The 14,826-nt window shown below is 44.5% G+C and overlaps 1 protein-coding gene across 2 annotated transcripts in view; it reads left to right on the plus strand.

The window, feature by feature from the left end:
* Positions 1-14,826, plus strand: part of CYTH1 (cytohesin 1) — a 79,717-nt gene that overhangs the window by 3,571 nt on the left and 61,320 nt on the right. Inside the window, exon 2 of one of the 2 annotated variants that reach the window (XM_061389855.1) lies at positions 10,266-10,419. The exons of the other annotated variant lie outside the window; for it this stretch is intronic. Coding sequence (XP_061245839.1) covers positions 10,269-10,419 — 151 coding nt within the window. The 5' untranslated portion in view covers positions 10,266-10,268. The remainder of the gene's footprint in view (positions 1-10,265; positions 10,420-14,826) is intronic. 2 annotated transcript variants of the gene reach the window in all.

A 14,826-nucleotide genomic window follows, 5' to 3' on the forward strand; every position in this document is an offset into this window, starting at 1 on the left:
TTTACTTCTCAGATACAGACCTTACTCCTCTCCGCTTTTATTAGCTTCGGCTTATCCCTTTTCTGCTGCATGAGGGAGAAGCAGCCTTTAAGAAATAAGCCTCTCTCGAGAGAGTGGAGATGTTGATCTTAACCAGGCACACCTGCCGTCCTCAGATGATAACAGTGAGGTGTGGGCAGTGGTATGTGTAGCAGTGGCGTGCATGGGTGCTGCTGCAGGATTGGCTGTGCGTGGGAGCCTGTTGCGTCCAGGAGAGATCTGCTGTTTGGTTTTTGTGCCTTAAGAACAAGCGTGGGGTCCGGTACCCAGTGGAAGCAGCTCAGTGACTCTGGAGGGAATAATAGATTGAGCCAGTTTCTATGTGGCAGAAGTTAACATTTGCTGAACTTGAATTTTTCTCCTTCCCCCATCCCAAACAGAAACTGGAACACTTTTATGAATGTGCTTGACCCTATGCCAAACCAATTTTCTTCGTTTTTCTATGATATTGATGACTTTCATTGTTCCCAAATGCAGTTCCACTCAGTGATTTGCGTTTATTGAAAAGGATACAATTACATAAAGTCAGGGCTTTCTTAGAAAATCTGGAACACAAGGTTACCATAATTACACATTTTGTGGTCTATAAGGTAGATTTCCAGGGGTGACATTAACATGTCAGAGGATATAAACATTTTGGGAATTCTTGATGGGTGGTGTCAATTTGCTTTTTCAAAAGGCTGTATCAAGCTACCCTGTTCTTAGCGCTATATGGGGGTATGTGTTCCAGTATCACTACCAGTGTGCCACTGGGGAGGATTAGCATATGAAAGCTTTTTTAAAGAAAACTAATTTAATGGTTACAAAATGGTTCCTCATTATATCTGTTGATTACTAGCTAGGTTAAAACAATTTCCTTTGTCTATTTGTGTATTATGACCTGTATTATGGCTGTTCATATAAGATAATGGTTCATCGATTTAACTGAGATTAATTCCTTTTTTAAGGCCTCTATTAAATCAACAGATTTATGTTTTTCTCACTCTGATGTTTTAAGCATGGGGAAAATATATACTTGAATTTGACTGGGGTTTGGGTCAGATTTTGACCATTTGTAGCAGTCACTCATTTACTTTTCCTTTGTTTTTCTCTTAAAAATTGAGGATCTCTCAACCCATGTGTTGTCTTCTGGACAAACAAAATGTTTCCTTTAGGGGAGAAAATTGTGAGTTCTGTAGTTTTTATTGGTTGGGTGACAATGATAAATAGTTCAGTCTGTGGGATCTTAGGACACATACTTGCCCCTTTCTGAGAGTCCTGTGTTAGTCAAAAGCCATTTTGCCGAACAGAGTTTTTTCTTGTGTATTTCATGCCTTCAGAATTAGGTAGTTGTTCAGTATGAACTAGGAGGAGGACGCCTTCTCATTCCAAGGGTGAGAGCAAACATGTAGGTCACTTGGTGGGGAGGAGAGTGGGGATGTGTATGAGAGAGGGTGAGGCAGAGGATGGAGAGCTTGAGCCTGAGATCCATGTTGCGGGTAGAGTCTCCTCTCCGCCCTTTTCCTGCTCGCCCTCCAAGACTAAGTCGTGGGCCGGGGGCTCCGAAAGAAAAGCGCTTTGCCCGAGCCTGTCCCTCTGCTCCACTGCCACGCAGCCTCTCAACTGTCTAATTATTGTTGCTCAGTTTCAGTTGCAATAAGAGGCCTGGAGGAGGTGGAAAATTATTTAGAAATGTTTTAAGTATTGAATCCCACATCCTCTGAAACTGCTGGTGGTGGTGTTTTGCTTCTCTCTTTGCATGGACAAAAAAAAACACCAAACACGTAATATAGGGTGAAGGCTGTAGGGGATTTTTGCTACTCTTCATTATCCATGATGGCGCGAGCCTGTGTCTTTCTGCTGCTGTGGTGGTGAGAGGGTTGAGAGCTGCTTCCTGTGAGGCCTGGCTCCTTTAGCAAGGGTCAGGATGTTCCCTTCCTTAGCCGGGTGCTTTCTGTGTCTTCCATCTCTCTCTCTCTCTTTTTTTTTTAAAGTCTTCAGGAAGGATTCAGTGGGAATTCCCTGACGGTTCTGAGCTCTCACTGTCCAGGGCCCAGGTTCCATCCCTAGTTGGGAAACTAAGCTTCCACAAGCTGCGAGACCAAAAAAAAAAAAGATTTCTCTTTCAAAAACATGTCTTAATCTGACATTGTTGCAGTCTACATTGTAATTATTAAAGTTGGATATAAATGATGGAATAGGTTTAATGCTATTAGAAAGACTTCCCCTTCCAGTAGTCCTGAAACTGGTTTGGGCTCTGTGAGCAATTTGTAAAGGCTTACTCAGTCAGCAGGCACTCGCGACCACATCGTACAGCCCTTGCTATCACAGATGCTTGGAGCTGAGCAGGAAGAGACAGATGTAGAAGGAGGCTGTGAAGGGGAGTGTCAGAGTGGGTGTGGCAAGTGTGCAGGAAAACGTAGGCACAGAAAGGAGAGCAGTTCTGCTTGGAGCTGGGGTCGAACTGGATGGGGCAGAAGACAGTTCGTGCAGGAGCTGGCATTTGGGCTGGACTTTGAAAGATGAGTTGGTGCCAACTAGGCAATATGGCAAAGACATCCATTTCAGGCCAAGGATGAACCAGTGTGGCTGGAGAATCTGGCCCCTTTGGGAAGCTGCCAGTGGCTCTGTGTGCTTGGATGGCCTCCTGCGTAGAACCCAGGACTTTCCTGTCTGTGCCACAGGGATCTTCCATAGAGGGGGTGAGGCTAGGCTGTGTCCAGGTGATTATTTTGCATTTCATAGAGATCCCCTGTGGTGCGGTGCAGCCGGAGTCCTGGGAGCTGTTGCAGGCGTCCAGGTGGGGGAGAGGATGGGGCCTGAGTTAAGGCAGTAGGGGTGGGGGGAAGGGGTGAACAACCACAGGACTGAGTGAGGACCTGAAATCAATAAGATGTGGTTGCCAGAGTTTGGGAGAGATAGCATCCAAGGAAGGTAAGGAAGCCGAATGAGTCTGGGGAGAGCAGTTGCATACAGCGTGTGTAGACTGAGTGTGTAGAGTTGAACACGAGCTCAGGTGAGGACACACTGAGTGGAGTCCTGAGATCTGTACAGACCATTCCCTGGTCTGGAACCGGCACTCAGTGGGAGGGGAAGCAGGGAGGGGGTCATGTGGCGTGCTGAGAAGCAGTCCAGGGACATCGTCTTGGACATGTCCCCGTTGAAGGGCTGGGCAGAGAAGGTGGCCCAGAAAGGAGACGGGACTGTGCAGTTGTATTATGTGTATAGATGGCTCTTTATAGGAAACTAGAGAGAGGGGGCAGCAGCTAGAAGGCAGTGCAGAATGGAGAGACTTGTTTTTAATTTGGGGAGACTTAAGACTGTTTGCAGACTCTTTTTTTGAAAATTACTCTGAACCAGCCTTGGATTAAGGTATTCATAGACTGTGTGCTGTGAACACCACGTACGATGGGACTCACATTTCATTTTGTCTGTTGAGGCTTTTAAACACAGCAGCTGCAGGACTGCATGTGTTTTTGCAACCTTTTAAACTTAAATTACTTTCTGTTATGATCTCTGCTTCCCTGAAATACTGTTTCCAACAGCCCTAGTAATTGAAATTGAGAATGTTTTGATTTTTAGCTACATTCTTGCATTTCCGGCTGCCTACTCGATGTTTCCCTGTGGGTATCCTGTCATCATCTCGAATTCAACGTCAGAACACAGCCTTCTGCCTCTCTCCTGTCTTACTCTCTCATCCAGACTTTTTTTTTTCTTTCTATTTTTATCCCCATTTTCTTATCACTTCAGTTACTGAGGCTTGAAAAAAATGTTTGATTCCTTTGTCTTTCTTGCCTTCTAAATAGTCTTCCAACCATTCATCCATCTATCCATCCCATTTTTCATTATCTTCTTTGTGTTACGCATTTGCTTGATGCCAAGGCTGTGAAGAATTTTAAAAGATGGGCCCTGTTTTCAAGAAACTCAAAGTGCAGGGTAGTTGATGAGTTGAAAAATTTCAGTCAGAATATATGGATATATGACAGATGCTCTGATGGAGACATAATAAATGCTATATGAGCCTGGAGGGTTCCAGTCTTCAGTGTGTTTTGGGTGAGAGATACTTTTGAGTAAAACACCTAACCTTGGGATCAAATGAGGTGGGAACATCACAGACTACGTATTACCCCTGTACCTCCAGCAGGTAACTGTGCTGTGCGCTAAGTTCACTACTGAACATTTTTCGTATGTTCTTCCTTAATCCTCACATTAATCCTGGGTGGGAGGTACAGTGGCCACGCCCACTTAACAGGTGAGGAGGTAGAGGTTGAAAGATTTATTTATAATAGGTGACCTGACTGATGAGCTGTACAGCTGGTATTGGAAGCAGGTTTCTCAGACTTCAGAGCCCCTGTGCTCACCACTTCTGCTGCACAGCCTGCTTGTTCTTTTTTTTTTTTTTTAGTTGAAGTATAGTTGATTTACAATGTGTTAGTTTCAGTATACAGCAGAGTGATTTCAGTTATTGTTGTTGTTCAGTCTCTAAGACATGTTCACCTCTTTGCTACGCTGTGGACTGCAGCATACCAGGCTTCCCTGTCCTTTCCTATCTCCCAGAATTTACTCAGGCTCATGTGGATTGAGTTGGTGATGCCATCCAAACACCTCATCCTATGTCGCCCTCTTCTCCTCCTGCCCTTGGTCTTTCCCAGCATCAAGGTCTTTTCCAGTGAGTCAGCTCTTTGCATCAGGTGGCCAGAGTATTGGAGTTTCAGCTTCTGCATCAGTCCTTCCAATGAATATTCAGGGTTGATTTCCTTTAGGATTGACTGGCTTGATCTCCTTGCAGTCCAAGGGACTCTCAAGAGTCTTCTCCAGCACCTCCAGCACAGTTAAGTTATACATACATTTGTATGTATATTCTTTTTCACCTTCTTTTCCATTATAGATTATTATAAGATATTGAATATAGTTCCCTGTGCTGTACAGTAGGTCCTTATTGGTCATCTGTTTTATATACAGTAGTGTGTATATATTAATCCCAAATGCCTGATTTATCCCTGTGCCCCCTTCCCCTTTGGTAACCATATGTTTGTTTTCTGTGAGAATTTCTGTTTTGTAAATAAGTTTACTTGTTTTACTTTTTAAGTTCCACATATAAGTGATAATTATGATCTTGTCTTTGTCTAACTGACTTCACTTAGTATGTTAGTCTCTGGGCCCATCCACATTGCTCCAAATAGCCTGCTTATTTATATTTCCTACTATTTCACACCCCTGTCTTTACTTTTACATACTTGTACTTTTACATACCTTTTCTGAACTTTCTCTTGGAATTAAGAGTTCCAATTCCATGATTCCATGTCTTGATACATTTCGTTTACTTTTTTGATTAAAACCTATGTTACAGGTTATTAAACAGATTAATATTGAAAGACCCTGTCGCTCCTGTTAGGGTTGAGATTTGAGGGGTTTGTTGGATTGTATAGTAAGCCCTCTCTTTCTTAGGCTGCTCAGTTGTGCTGGCCTCTCCTGGGGCCTTTGGTGAATGGGGGCTGGTGTGGTGACAGGAATGGCCGTCCTGGCCTTTGAGGATTCCCTGGAGCCAGACCCGTCTTGTGGTTTATGTAGGAAGGCCAGGTAACCAGGTGAAGGTTAATACAGGAGTCCTGCCTCCTACAGATCTGTCCTGAAGCTGGCCTGCCCACCACTTCCAGGGCCCTCTGGTGTGGCTCTTCACCTCTCACCATTTACGATGAAGTAGAAGAAGGTGCTGAGAGAGGAAACTCAGCAGTGAAACAGGAGACCACGGTGGAGGCACCGTGTTTCTTCACGAGAAGGGCAGTGTTGCCATTCTTCCAGCATCCATCTCACCACCCTAGCTTCATCGGTGTGCCTCCTGTCAGGGGCTGTCTGTTAGACCGTCCCCTGGAGGGATCACCGAGGGTTCTGATGCAAGACTTAGCTCTGCGGGCTGAAAAAGACTTTGGGGCTTAGATTCCTAAGCGAGCATGCTGATTTATGGTGGCATTTGTGAAGAAGTTTTGGTCATTTGACTGCTCTCAGCCCAGCCGTGGAGGTGCCTGCACAAGGACTGTGTTTCAGGGGGACTTCCTAGTGGTCCAGTGGCTGAGACTGCATTCCCAATGTAGGGGACCAGGATTGTTCCTGTCAACTTGGAAGATGTTGAAATTAGAATTTAGCCCTCTTACCTCACACGTGCACTGTCCCGTTTGATTCTTCTGTGTTTTGTGGTTTATCTGGGGGCTTGGTTCCTGCTACAGCTGGTTGTGGTGATAACCAGGTAGGGAGTTTCTCACCGCTGGCTTGCTGGGAGGGTTATGAGTACGGTTTCTAGGCATTCAGAGATTTCAGTACAAATCTTAAAAAAGGGATATGTGGACAAAGCATATGATTATTCTATTTTTGAAAGATGAGTGTGGCAAGAAAATTCTTTAAGAGGGCTACTATCACCTATAGTAAGGTGATTTCTGGTGTGAGTTAGGAAGTATTAAGGTATTTGACAAATGTATGCATCTTGACAAGGATTGGTGTGCACAGAGTACTTAGTCACTCAGTCATGTCCGACTCTTCGTGACCTTTGGCACTGTAGCCTGCCAGGCTCCTCTAACCATGGGATTTTCCAGGCAAGAATACTGAAGTGGGTTGCTATTGCCTTTTCCAGGGGATCTTACTGACCCAGGGGTCAAACCCGCATCTCCTGTGTCTCCTGCTTTGCAGGCAGGTTCTTTACCCACTCAGCCATTAGTAGTTAGTGGTTTAACTGACAGGGATTACAAATTGGTAATTGTTTTTTTGTGTGTGATTTAAAAAATCAGGAAGACAACTGGACATGTTAGTAGGATGCTGCTTTGACTTGGATCTTTTCTGGACATGCTGTCTGCATGGTAGACAAAAGAAGTGGCTTCACTGTATTAGTTTTTTATGGCTATTGTAACAGAGTATCATGAATTGAGTAGCTTAAAACCATGCTAATTTGTTTTGTTGTCCTGGGGGTCACAGTCTGGAATGGGTCTCAGGGCTAAAGTCAGGGTGTCAGCTTTGTTTCTTCTGGAGGCTCCAGGGGAGAATCCATGTCCTTGCCTTTTGCACCCTGTAGAAGCTATCTGCATCCCTTGGCTCGTGGCCCTGTTACATCTTTTTCATTCATTTTGTTCTCTTTTATTCCTCTTACTACATCCTCAAAACCAGCAATGACTGATCAAGGCTTTCTCACATCTCATCCCTCTGATGCTGACTCTGCCCCACTTCCTCATTCCCTCCCCCCGCCAATTCCACTTCCGAGCAGTCTTGTGATCATATTGTGCCTACCCAGATAATCCAGGATAATCTCTCCATCCCTAGGTCAGCTGATTCAGTTCAGTTCAGTCGCTCAGTCGTGTCCGACTCTTTGCGACCCCATGAATCGCAGCACGCCAGGCCTCCCTGTCCATCACCAACTCCCGGAGTTCACTCAAACTCACGTCCATCGAGTTGGTGATACCATCCAGCCATCTCATCCTCTGTCGTCCCCTTCTCCTCCTGCCCCTAATCCCTCCCAGCATCAGAGTCTTTTCCAATGAGTCAACCCTTCCCATGAGGTGGCTAAAGTACTGGAGTTTCAGCTTTAGCATCATTCCTTCCAAAGAACACACAGGGCTGATCTCTTTTAGGATGGACTGGTTGGATCTCCTTGCAGTCCAAGGGACTCTCAAGAGTCTTCAGTTCAAAAGCATCAATTCCTCGGCGCTTAGCTTTCTTCACAGTTCAACTCTCACATCCATACATGACCACTGGAAAAACCATAACCTTGACTAGACGGACCTTTGTTGGCAAAGTAATGTCTCTGCTTTTGAATATGCTATCTAGGTTGGTCATAACTTTCCTTCCAAGGAGTAAGCGTCTTTTAATTTCATGGCTGCAGTCACCATCTGCAGTGATTTTGGAGCCCCAAAAAATAAGTCTGACACTGTTTCCACTGTTTCCCCATCTATTTCCCATGGAGTGATGGGACCAGATGCCATGATCTTTGTTTTCTGAATGTTGAGCTTTAAGTCAACCTTTTCACTCTCCTCTTTCACTTTCATCAAGAGACTTTTTAGTTCCTCTTCACTTTCTGCCATAAGGGTGGTGTCATCTGCATATCTGAGGTTATTGATATTTCTCCCGGCAATCTTGATTCCAGCTTGTGCTTCCTCCAGCCCAGCATTTCTCATGATGTACTCTGCATATAAGTTAAATAAGCAGGGTGACAATATACAGCCTTGACGTACTCCTTTTCCTATTTGGAACCAGTCTGTTTTTCCATGTCCAGTTCTAACTGTTGCTTCCTGACCTGCATACAAATTTCTCAAGAGGCAGGTCAGGTGGTCTGGTATTCCTATCTCTTTCAGAATTTTCCACAGTTTATTGTGATCCACACAGTCAAAGGCTTTGGCATAGTCAGTGAAGCAGAAATAGATGTTTTTCTGGAACTCTCTTGCTTTTTCGATGGTCCAGTGGATGTTGGCAATTTGATCTCTGGTTCCTCTGCCTTTTCTAAAACCAGCTTGAACATCTGGAAGTTCACTGTTCACATATTGCTGAAGCCTGGCTTGGAGAATTTTGAGCATTACTTTACTAGCATGTGAGATGAGTGCAATTGTGCGGTAGTTTGAGCATTCTTTGGCATTGCCTTTCTTTGGGATTGGAATGAAAACTGACCTTTTCCAGTCCTGTGGCCACTGCTGAGTTTTCCAAATTTGCTGGCAGATTGAGTGCAGCACTTTCACAGCATCATCTTTCAGGATTTGAAATAGCTCAACTGGAATTGCATCACCTCCACTAGCTTTGTTCGTAGTGATGCTTTCTAAGGCCCACTTGACTTCACATTCCAGGATGTCTGGCTCTAGGTGAGTGATCATACCATCATGATTATTTTGGTCGTGAAGATCTTTTTTGTACAGTTCTTCTGTGTATTCTTGCCATCTCTTCTTAATATCTTCTGCTTCTGTTAGGTCCATACCATTTCTGTCCTTTATCGAGCCCATCTTTGCATGAAATGTTCCCATGGTATCTCGAATTTTCTTCAAGAGATCTCTACTCTTTCCCATTCTGTTGTTTTCCTCTATTTCTTTGCATTGATCGCTGAGGAAGGCTTTCTTTTCTCTCCTTGCTATTCTTTGGAACTCTGCATTCAGATGCTTATATCTTTCCTTTTCTCCTTTGCTTTTCGCTTCTCTTCTTTTCACAGCTATTTGTAAGGCCTCCCCAGACAGCCATTTTGCTTTTTTGCATTTCTTTTTCTTGGGGATGGTCTTGATCTCTGTCTCCCGTACAGTGTCACAAACCTCCGTCCATAGTTCATCAGGCACTCTATCTGTCAGATCTAGGCCCTTAAATCTATTTCTCACTTCCACTGTATAATCATAAGGTATTTGATTTAGGTCACTTGGACTGTGAAGAAGGCTGAGCGCCGAAGAATTGATGCTTTTGAACTGTGGTGTTGGAGAGTCCCTTGAACTGCAAGGAGATCCAACCAGTCCATTCTGAAGGAGATCAGCCCTGGGATTTCTTTGGAAGGAATGATGCTAAAGCTGAAACTCCAGTACTTTGGCCACCTCATGCGAAGAGTTGACTCATTGGAAAAGACTCTGATGCTGGGAGGGATTGTGGGCAGGAGGAGAAGGGGATGACAGAGGATGAGATGGCTGGATGGCATCACTGACTTGATGGACATGAGTCTGAGTGAACTCCTGGAGTTGGTGATGGACAGGGAGGCCTGGCGTGCTGCGATTCATGGGGTCGCAAAGAGTCGGACACGACTGCGCGACTGATCTGATACCTGAATGGTCTAGTGGTTTTCCCTACTGTCTTCAGTAGGTCAGCTGATTAGCAACCTTAATTCCATCTGCAATGTTAATTCCCCTTCACCATGGAATTTACCAGATCCACAGATTTGGGGTCTGTTCTGCAGAACAGATCACCCTAGCTATTTTATTCCTTGGCTGTTTCTTGTGAGGCGGGACCTCTTTCTTCTTGAGGAGATGTTCCATATGGATAGAAAGGACTACAGTGTTGTCGGACTTTTTCTAATTGCTTTAAGCATTTCTCGTCCTGGAAGAGCCTTCCTCTTTCAGAGGTAGCACACGTACAGAGCAGCAGCAAACTCTGACCTGGGTGACCTGTTTGTGCTCCTTAGCAGCCCTGTTTGTCATCAGATTGCTAGAACAGAGAATGTCTTCGGTTGTTGCTGCCTATTCTTGAATGTTTTTGTGTTGATACTTAATTTGGTAGCAAAGAGAATTTTTTTCTTTTTTTGGTTTCAGGTAATGAAAACATCCCTGAACAAGGAGCTTGTTAGGAAAAAGGAGTTCCTTGTTGTAGAAGATCTTGACATGACATTGGTGATTATTTTTCCAGACACCTGCTTTTGTTCTTCATGTCGCATGATGGGCATCTTGTGCAGAGGAAGCAGGCGAGGTGTGACACTCTTTCACAAATTGATGTTAAAGGCTCATTTGGTTTAATCTCCTATGGAACTGAATTTTTGGCTAAATACTACTGTTCTTTCCGTTTTTGGATCTTGTTTATCTTTCATTTTCTCAAACATAAATATGTATATGTACAACTTTTTAAAAAGAGGAATTTCAATTTCTACTTTAAAAAATTATAGAAGTAACATATCTTTATGGACTTCCTGGGTAGCTCAGCTGGTAAAGAATCCACCTGTGATGCAGGAGACCCCAGTTCAATTCCTGGGTCCGAAAGTTCCCCTGAAGAAGGGATAGGCTACCCACTCCAGTATTTTTGAACTTACCTGGTAGCTCAGATGGTAAAGAATCTACCTACAGTGTGGGAGACCTGGGTTTGATCCCTGGATTGGGTAGATCCCCTGGAGGAGGGCATGGCAATCCACTCCAGTATTCTTGCCTGGAGAATCCCCTTGGACAGAGGAGCTTGGCGGACTACAGTCCATGAGGTCACAAAGAGTCAGACACGGCTGAGCGACTCAGCACAGCACAGCAACTTATTGTTCTAGTAAAATGTGATGATAGAGAAAAGCCTATAGTTAAAAGTCACTTTTGACTTTTAAAGGGTTCTATGAGGTTGGAGAAGACTCTTGAGAGTCCCTTGGACTTCAAGGACATCCAACCAGTCCATCCTAAATGAGATCAGTCCTGGGTGTTCATTGGAAGGACTGATGCTGAAGCTGAAACTCCAATACTTTGGCCACCTCATGAGAAAAGTTGAGTCACTGGAAAGACCCTGATGCTGGGAGGGATTGGAGGCAGGAGGAGAAGGGGACAACAGAGGATGAGGTGGCTGGCTGGCATCACTGACTCGATGGACATGAGTTTGGGTAAACTCCGGGAGTTGGTGATGGACAGGGAGGCCTGGCTTGCTGCGATTCATGGGGTCACAAAGAGTCAGACACGACTGAGTGACTGAACTGAACTGATGAGACTCTAGGAAGTTTGCGTGATTTTAGTTCTCTGTGTTACCTCCAAGGTCAGTTGATTTCCACACAAAGATATGTTGCACATCATCCCCGATTCCTGCCTGTGCAGCAGAAGTGAAGAAAACAGCCCTTGTGAGACTGAATTGCTCTTGGAGGTGTGCAGCTTGGAGAAAATAAGAACCTCAGAACCCCTTGGTTGCAAAGGTCAGGGGATCTCCCATATCAGAGACCACGAGAGGAAGAATGTGTACTTGGCGCTCCTGCAGGGGTCAGACTGAAGCTTAAAGAGTTGCTTGTTGACCTGCCCACCTGAAACTGGGAATCTAGTAAACAGCGGGTAGAATAGTGCTTCCCATACCTGGCTTATCTACAGAATCTCATGGGTCATTTCAAAAAGCAGTTTACTCTGGGGCCCTGCTCTAGCCATGGCTTGTGAACCAGGATCCTCCAGGGTAGGATCCAGGGATGAGTGAATGAGTACAGACACACACACACGTGCACACATGTATTTTCAAAGCACCTGAATTCAGGAGCCCAGATGTAGAAGACCAGTTCTTGGGAAGCTTGTGCTGCTCTCTTTGGGGTCATGTTGCTTGCTCCTGTCTTGGGTTAGAGATGGTTCTCTTCATTGCATGTGTTTGTTTGAAGTGATGGTGTGGGGATTTGTGTCCAGGATTATAGGAAGGGTTGACTGAGTGTTAAATGTATTTTTTTTCCAACTGTAACCATCTAATTGATGTGGTTTTGCTTTAGGCCATTCAGAATTCCCCTCAGAGGGTTTTGAGCTTTCAAGCAGAGGTCCATAAGAAAAGGCTCCACGGATCAAAGAAGCAAAAAATAACCAAGCTTGGGTTTTATTTTTACTCCTTTATAATAGCTACCAAGTTCATCTGCCTCCCCGCTTCAGCTTCCTCAAGTGTCTGTATGGTTTTAGTTTTTGCTCCTTTTAGAAAGATACCTTCCCTGTGTGTTGCTCAGTTGCTGGGCAGCTGCTGGCCAGGCGCCATCCTGGAGTCCTGATCTGTACAGCAGAGGAAGTGACCTGAAAAGAGCCTTCCCTTCTCTCTCTCGGGACGTGGATTGCCAGGCATGTGAGGCCTGCAGAAGGGCTGAGGCCCAGTCACCTGCCAGAGCAGCTTCCAAGTGGCTCTCAGCCTCTCCTCAGGCGTTGGTGGATAGGCTGGCTGTAATTGTAATGTCCTTCTTACTGTAGCACTTGGACAAGCTTTGAAAAGTTAACGTGGAAAATTTTAAAACACACGCAGAAGTGGATGGAAGAGTGTAATGAACTCCTGTGGACCCATCAACACAAACATTTTGGTGTAGTTTCCTTTCAGTCTTTTTTTTTTTTTTTAACGTATATTTCTACATGTCCACCAACCTTAAGTCCTTCTTGGAAAATGTAGGATTTAAAAAATAAGCTTAAACCTCAGCTTCCACCTTAAGAGACTAGCAAAAAAGAGAAAATGAAATCAAAGCAAGCAGAAGGAAAATATAAAAGAGCGGAAAGCAGTGAAATAGAAGACAGAGCAGCTGTCCAGAAAAGTTCCCACCTTGAAGGGAAGTGGATTAGCAGAGAGGAGGAGGAGGGCATCCATTCCATTGATCACAGTTCAGCAGCCGGGTCATATAGTGCTGAGCAGGTGGCTTGGTAGAAAGAGCACTGGGCATGGAGCCTGGCTTCTGGGTCTGGTACTGTCTCTAAGGGCCCTTTGATCTTGGGCAGGTCACTTGGCATCACCAAGTCCCCTGAAAATGTAGACAATGGTGTCTTTTCTACCTGCCCTGCAGAGTTGTTGCAAGGTCAAATAAGACAATGCATGTGAAAGTAAGTTACATAAAACAGCTGGGAAAAAAGTGAAGTATAAAATTTGATAAGGAGAAATTTGAAATTACTAGATCAACTGAAGCTCGGGGATTAATATGTGGATTTTATTTACAACAATGATAACAACAAAAAGTTTAAAAATTAGTTCTAGTCGTTCGGTAAAATGTTTTGTAGCTTTTTAAAGAAAAATGAACATTTTTCTCTGCCCTTAAAATGTATATATGGATGAGTTTTTTGATGTCATCTGCCGAGGAAGGACCCCATCCTCACAGGGACGGCAGGAGAAACAAGACTTCAGAGGGGGTGCTGGCAGCTGGCTGTCTCCCCACGGCTCCGTGGGGGCTGGAGGCAGGGAGCAGGCCTCACTGGGTCAGACAGTTTGTCACGTGGAGCCCAGCGGAAACCGGAACCCAGGCTGGACGTGCTGCTTCCCCGACCAAGGTCCATGGGGTGACAGGATAAGCCCAGATGATGGCCACGCTCGAATTGGGTTAGTCTGCAGCTGAGGAACCAGGTGCTGAGGGCTTAGCACCTTCCGCAGCAGACAGGCCAGCCCTCCCCTGGGAGCCACCTGGTCACACTTGGCCTCCTTGGCCAACCAGCTGTGACAGAGTATGTGCAAGGATGCTCAGGCCCCATGGTGGCCTGACTCTGCCCCAAACTGTATAATATGATTGCACCATGATTTGATTACTTGTCCTTTCTTGTTGGTCATTTAGAAGTTTCCTCTCTGTTCTGTAACAAGTTAACCCTGTAACATCATTGTTCGTAAAGCTTTGCCAACATTTCTAATTGTTTCCTTAGGCTAGACTTTTGTAAGTGAAATCACTAGGTCAGTGACTAAAAACTATTTTTTAGTCTCTTGATATGTACTGCCAAGTGATTTTCCAGAAAGTTCTGTCACATTTACATTTCATACTAGTATATGATGATATTTGTTAATTTATCCTTCTAAACATTGAATTATTTTTTAATGTAATTTTTAAATATTTTCTGTCTCTTCTCAGTGTTAGTAGGGTAGCTTTATTCTAAGACCTCGGCCTAGTGTTCATATAAATCAGAATGGGATTTATAGCAGCTTCTTTCCCAGGTCATTTCTTGTTAATTTAGTCAACAGATATTTATTGAGGACAAACTAGAAGCTGGGCACTCTATGAGTCTTGGGATTTAGACGTGAAATCTCAGGGACCTGGCATTCTAGATGGAAGGAGAACTTTGACCTTTAAGCAAGAAAAGGAGCTGGTTTATCTGGATAGTGTATGTTTCATCCAACTGTATGTGGAGTTCAGATAAAGGTTTCTTAAGAGTTAAGTAAGGGTGAGAACTCATCTGCTTCCCACCCTGTGTTTATTGGACACAGGTCAGCAGTTGAACTTTGTGTTTCTGACTTTTCAGCACTCATGTGTCCCCTTGCAACTGACAAGGCCTTTTTATAAGACATCTGCATCCACAAATTGTGTTAAAGACTTTTGAAAGTGAGTCTACACAAAGCACGATTTAATCCTGAACAGATAGGTTTTAGAATCCTTTTATGTGAGGATAGGGAGAACAGTGCCTGTTTAGGGACTTTCTGGTGGAAAGAAGCTTAAACTTGGCTTGA

This window comes from Bos javanicus, chromosome 19, assembly GCF_032452875.1.
Source record: "Bos javanicus breed banteng chromosome 19, ARS-OSU_banteng_1.0, whole genome shotgun sequence".
NCBI lineage: Eukaryota > Metazoa > Chordata > Mammalia > Artiodactyla > Bovidae > Bos > Bos javanicus.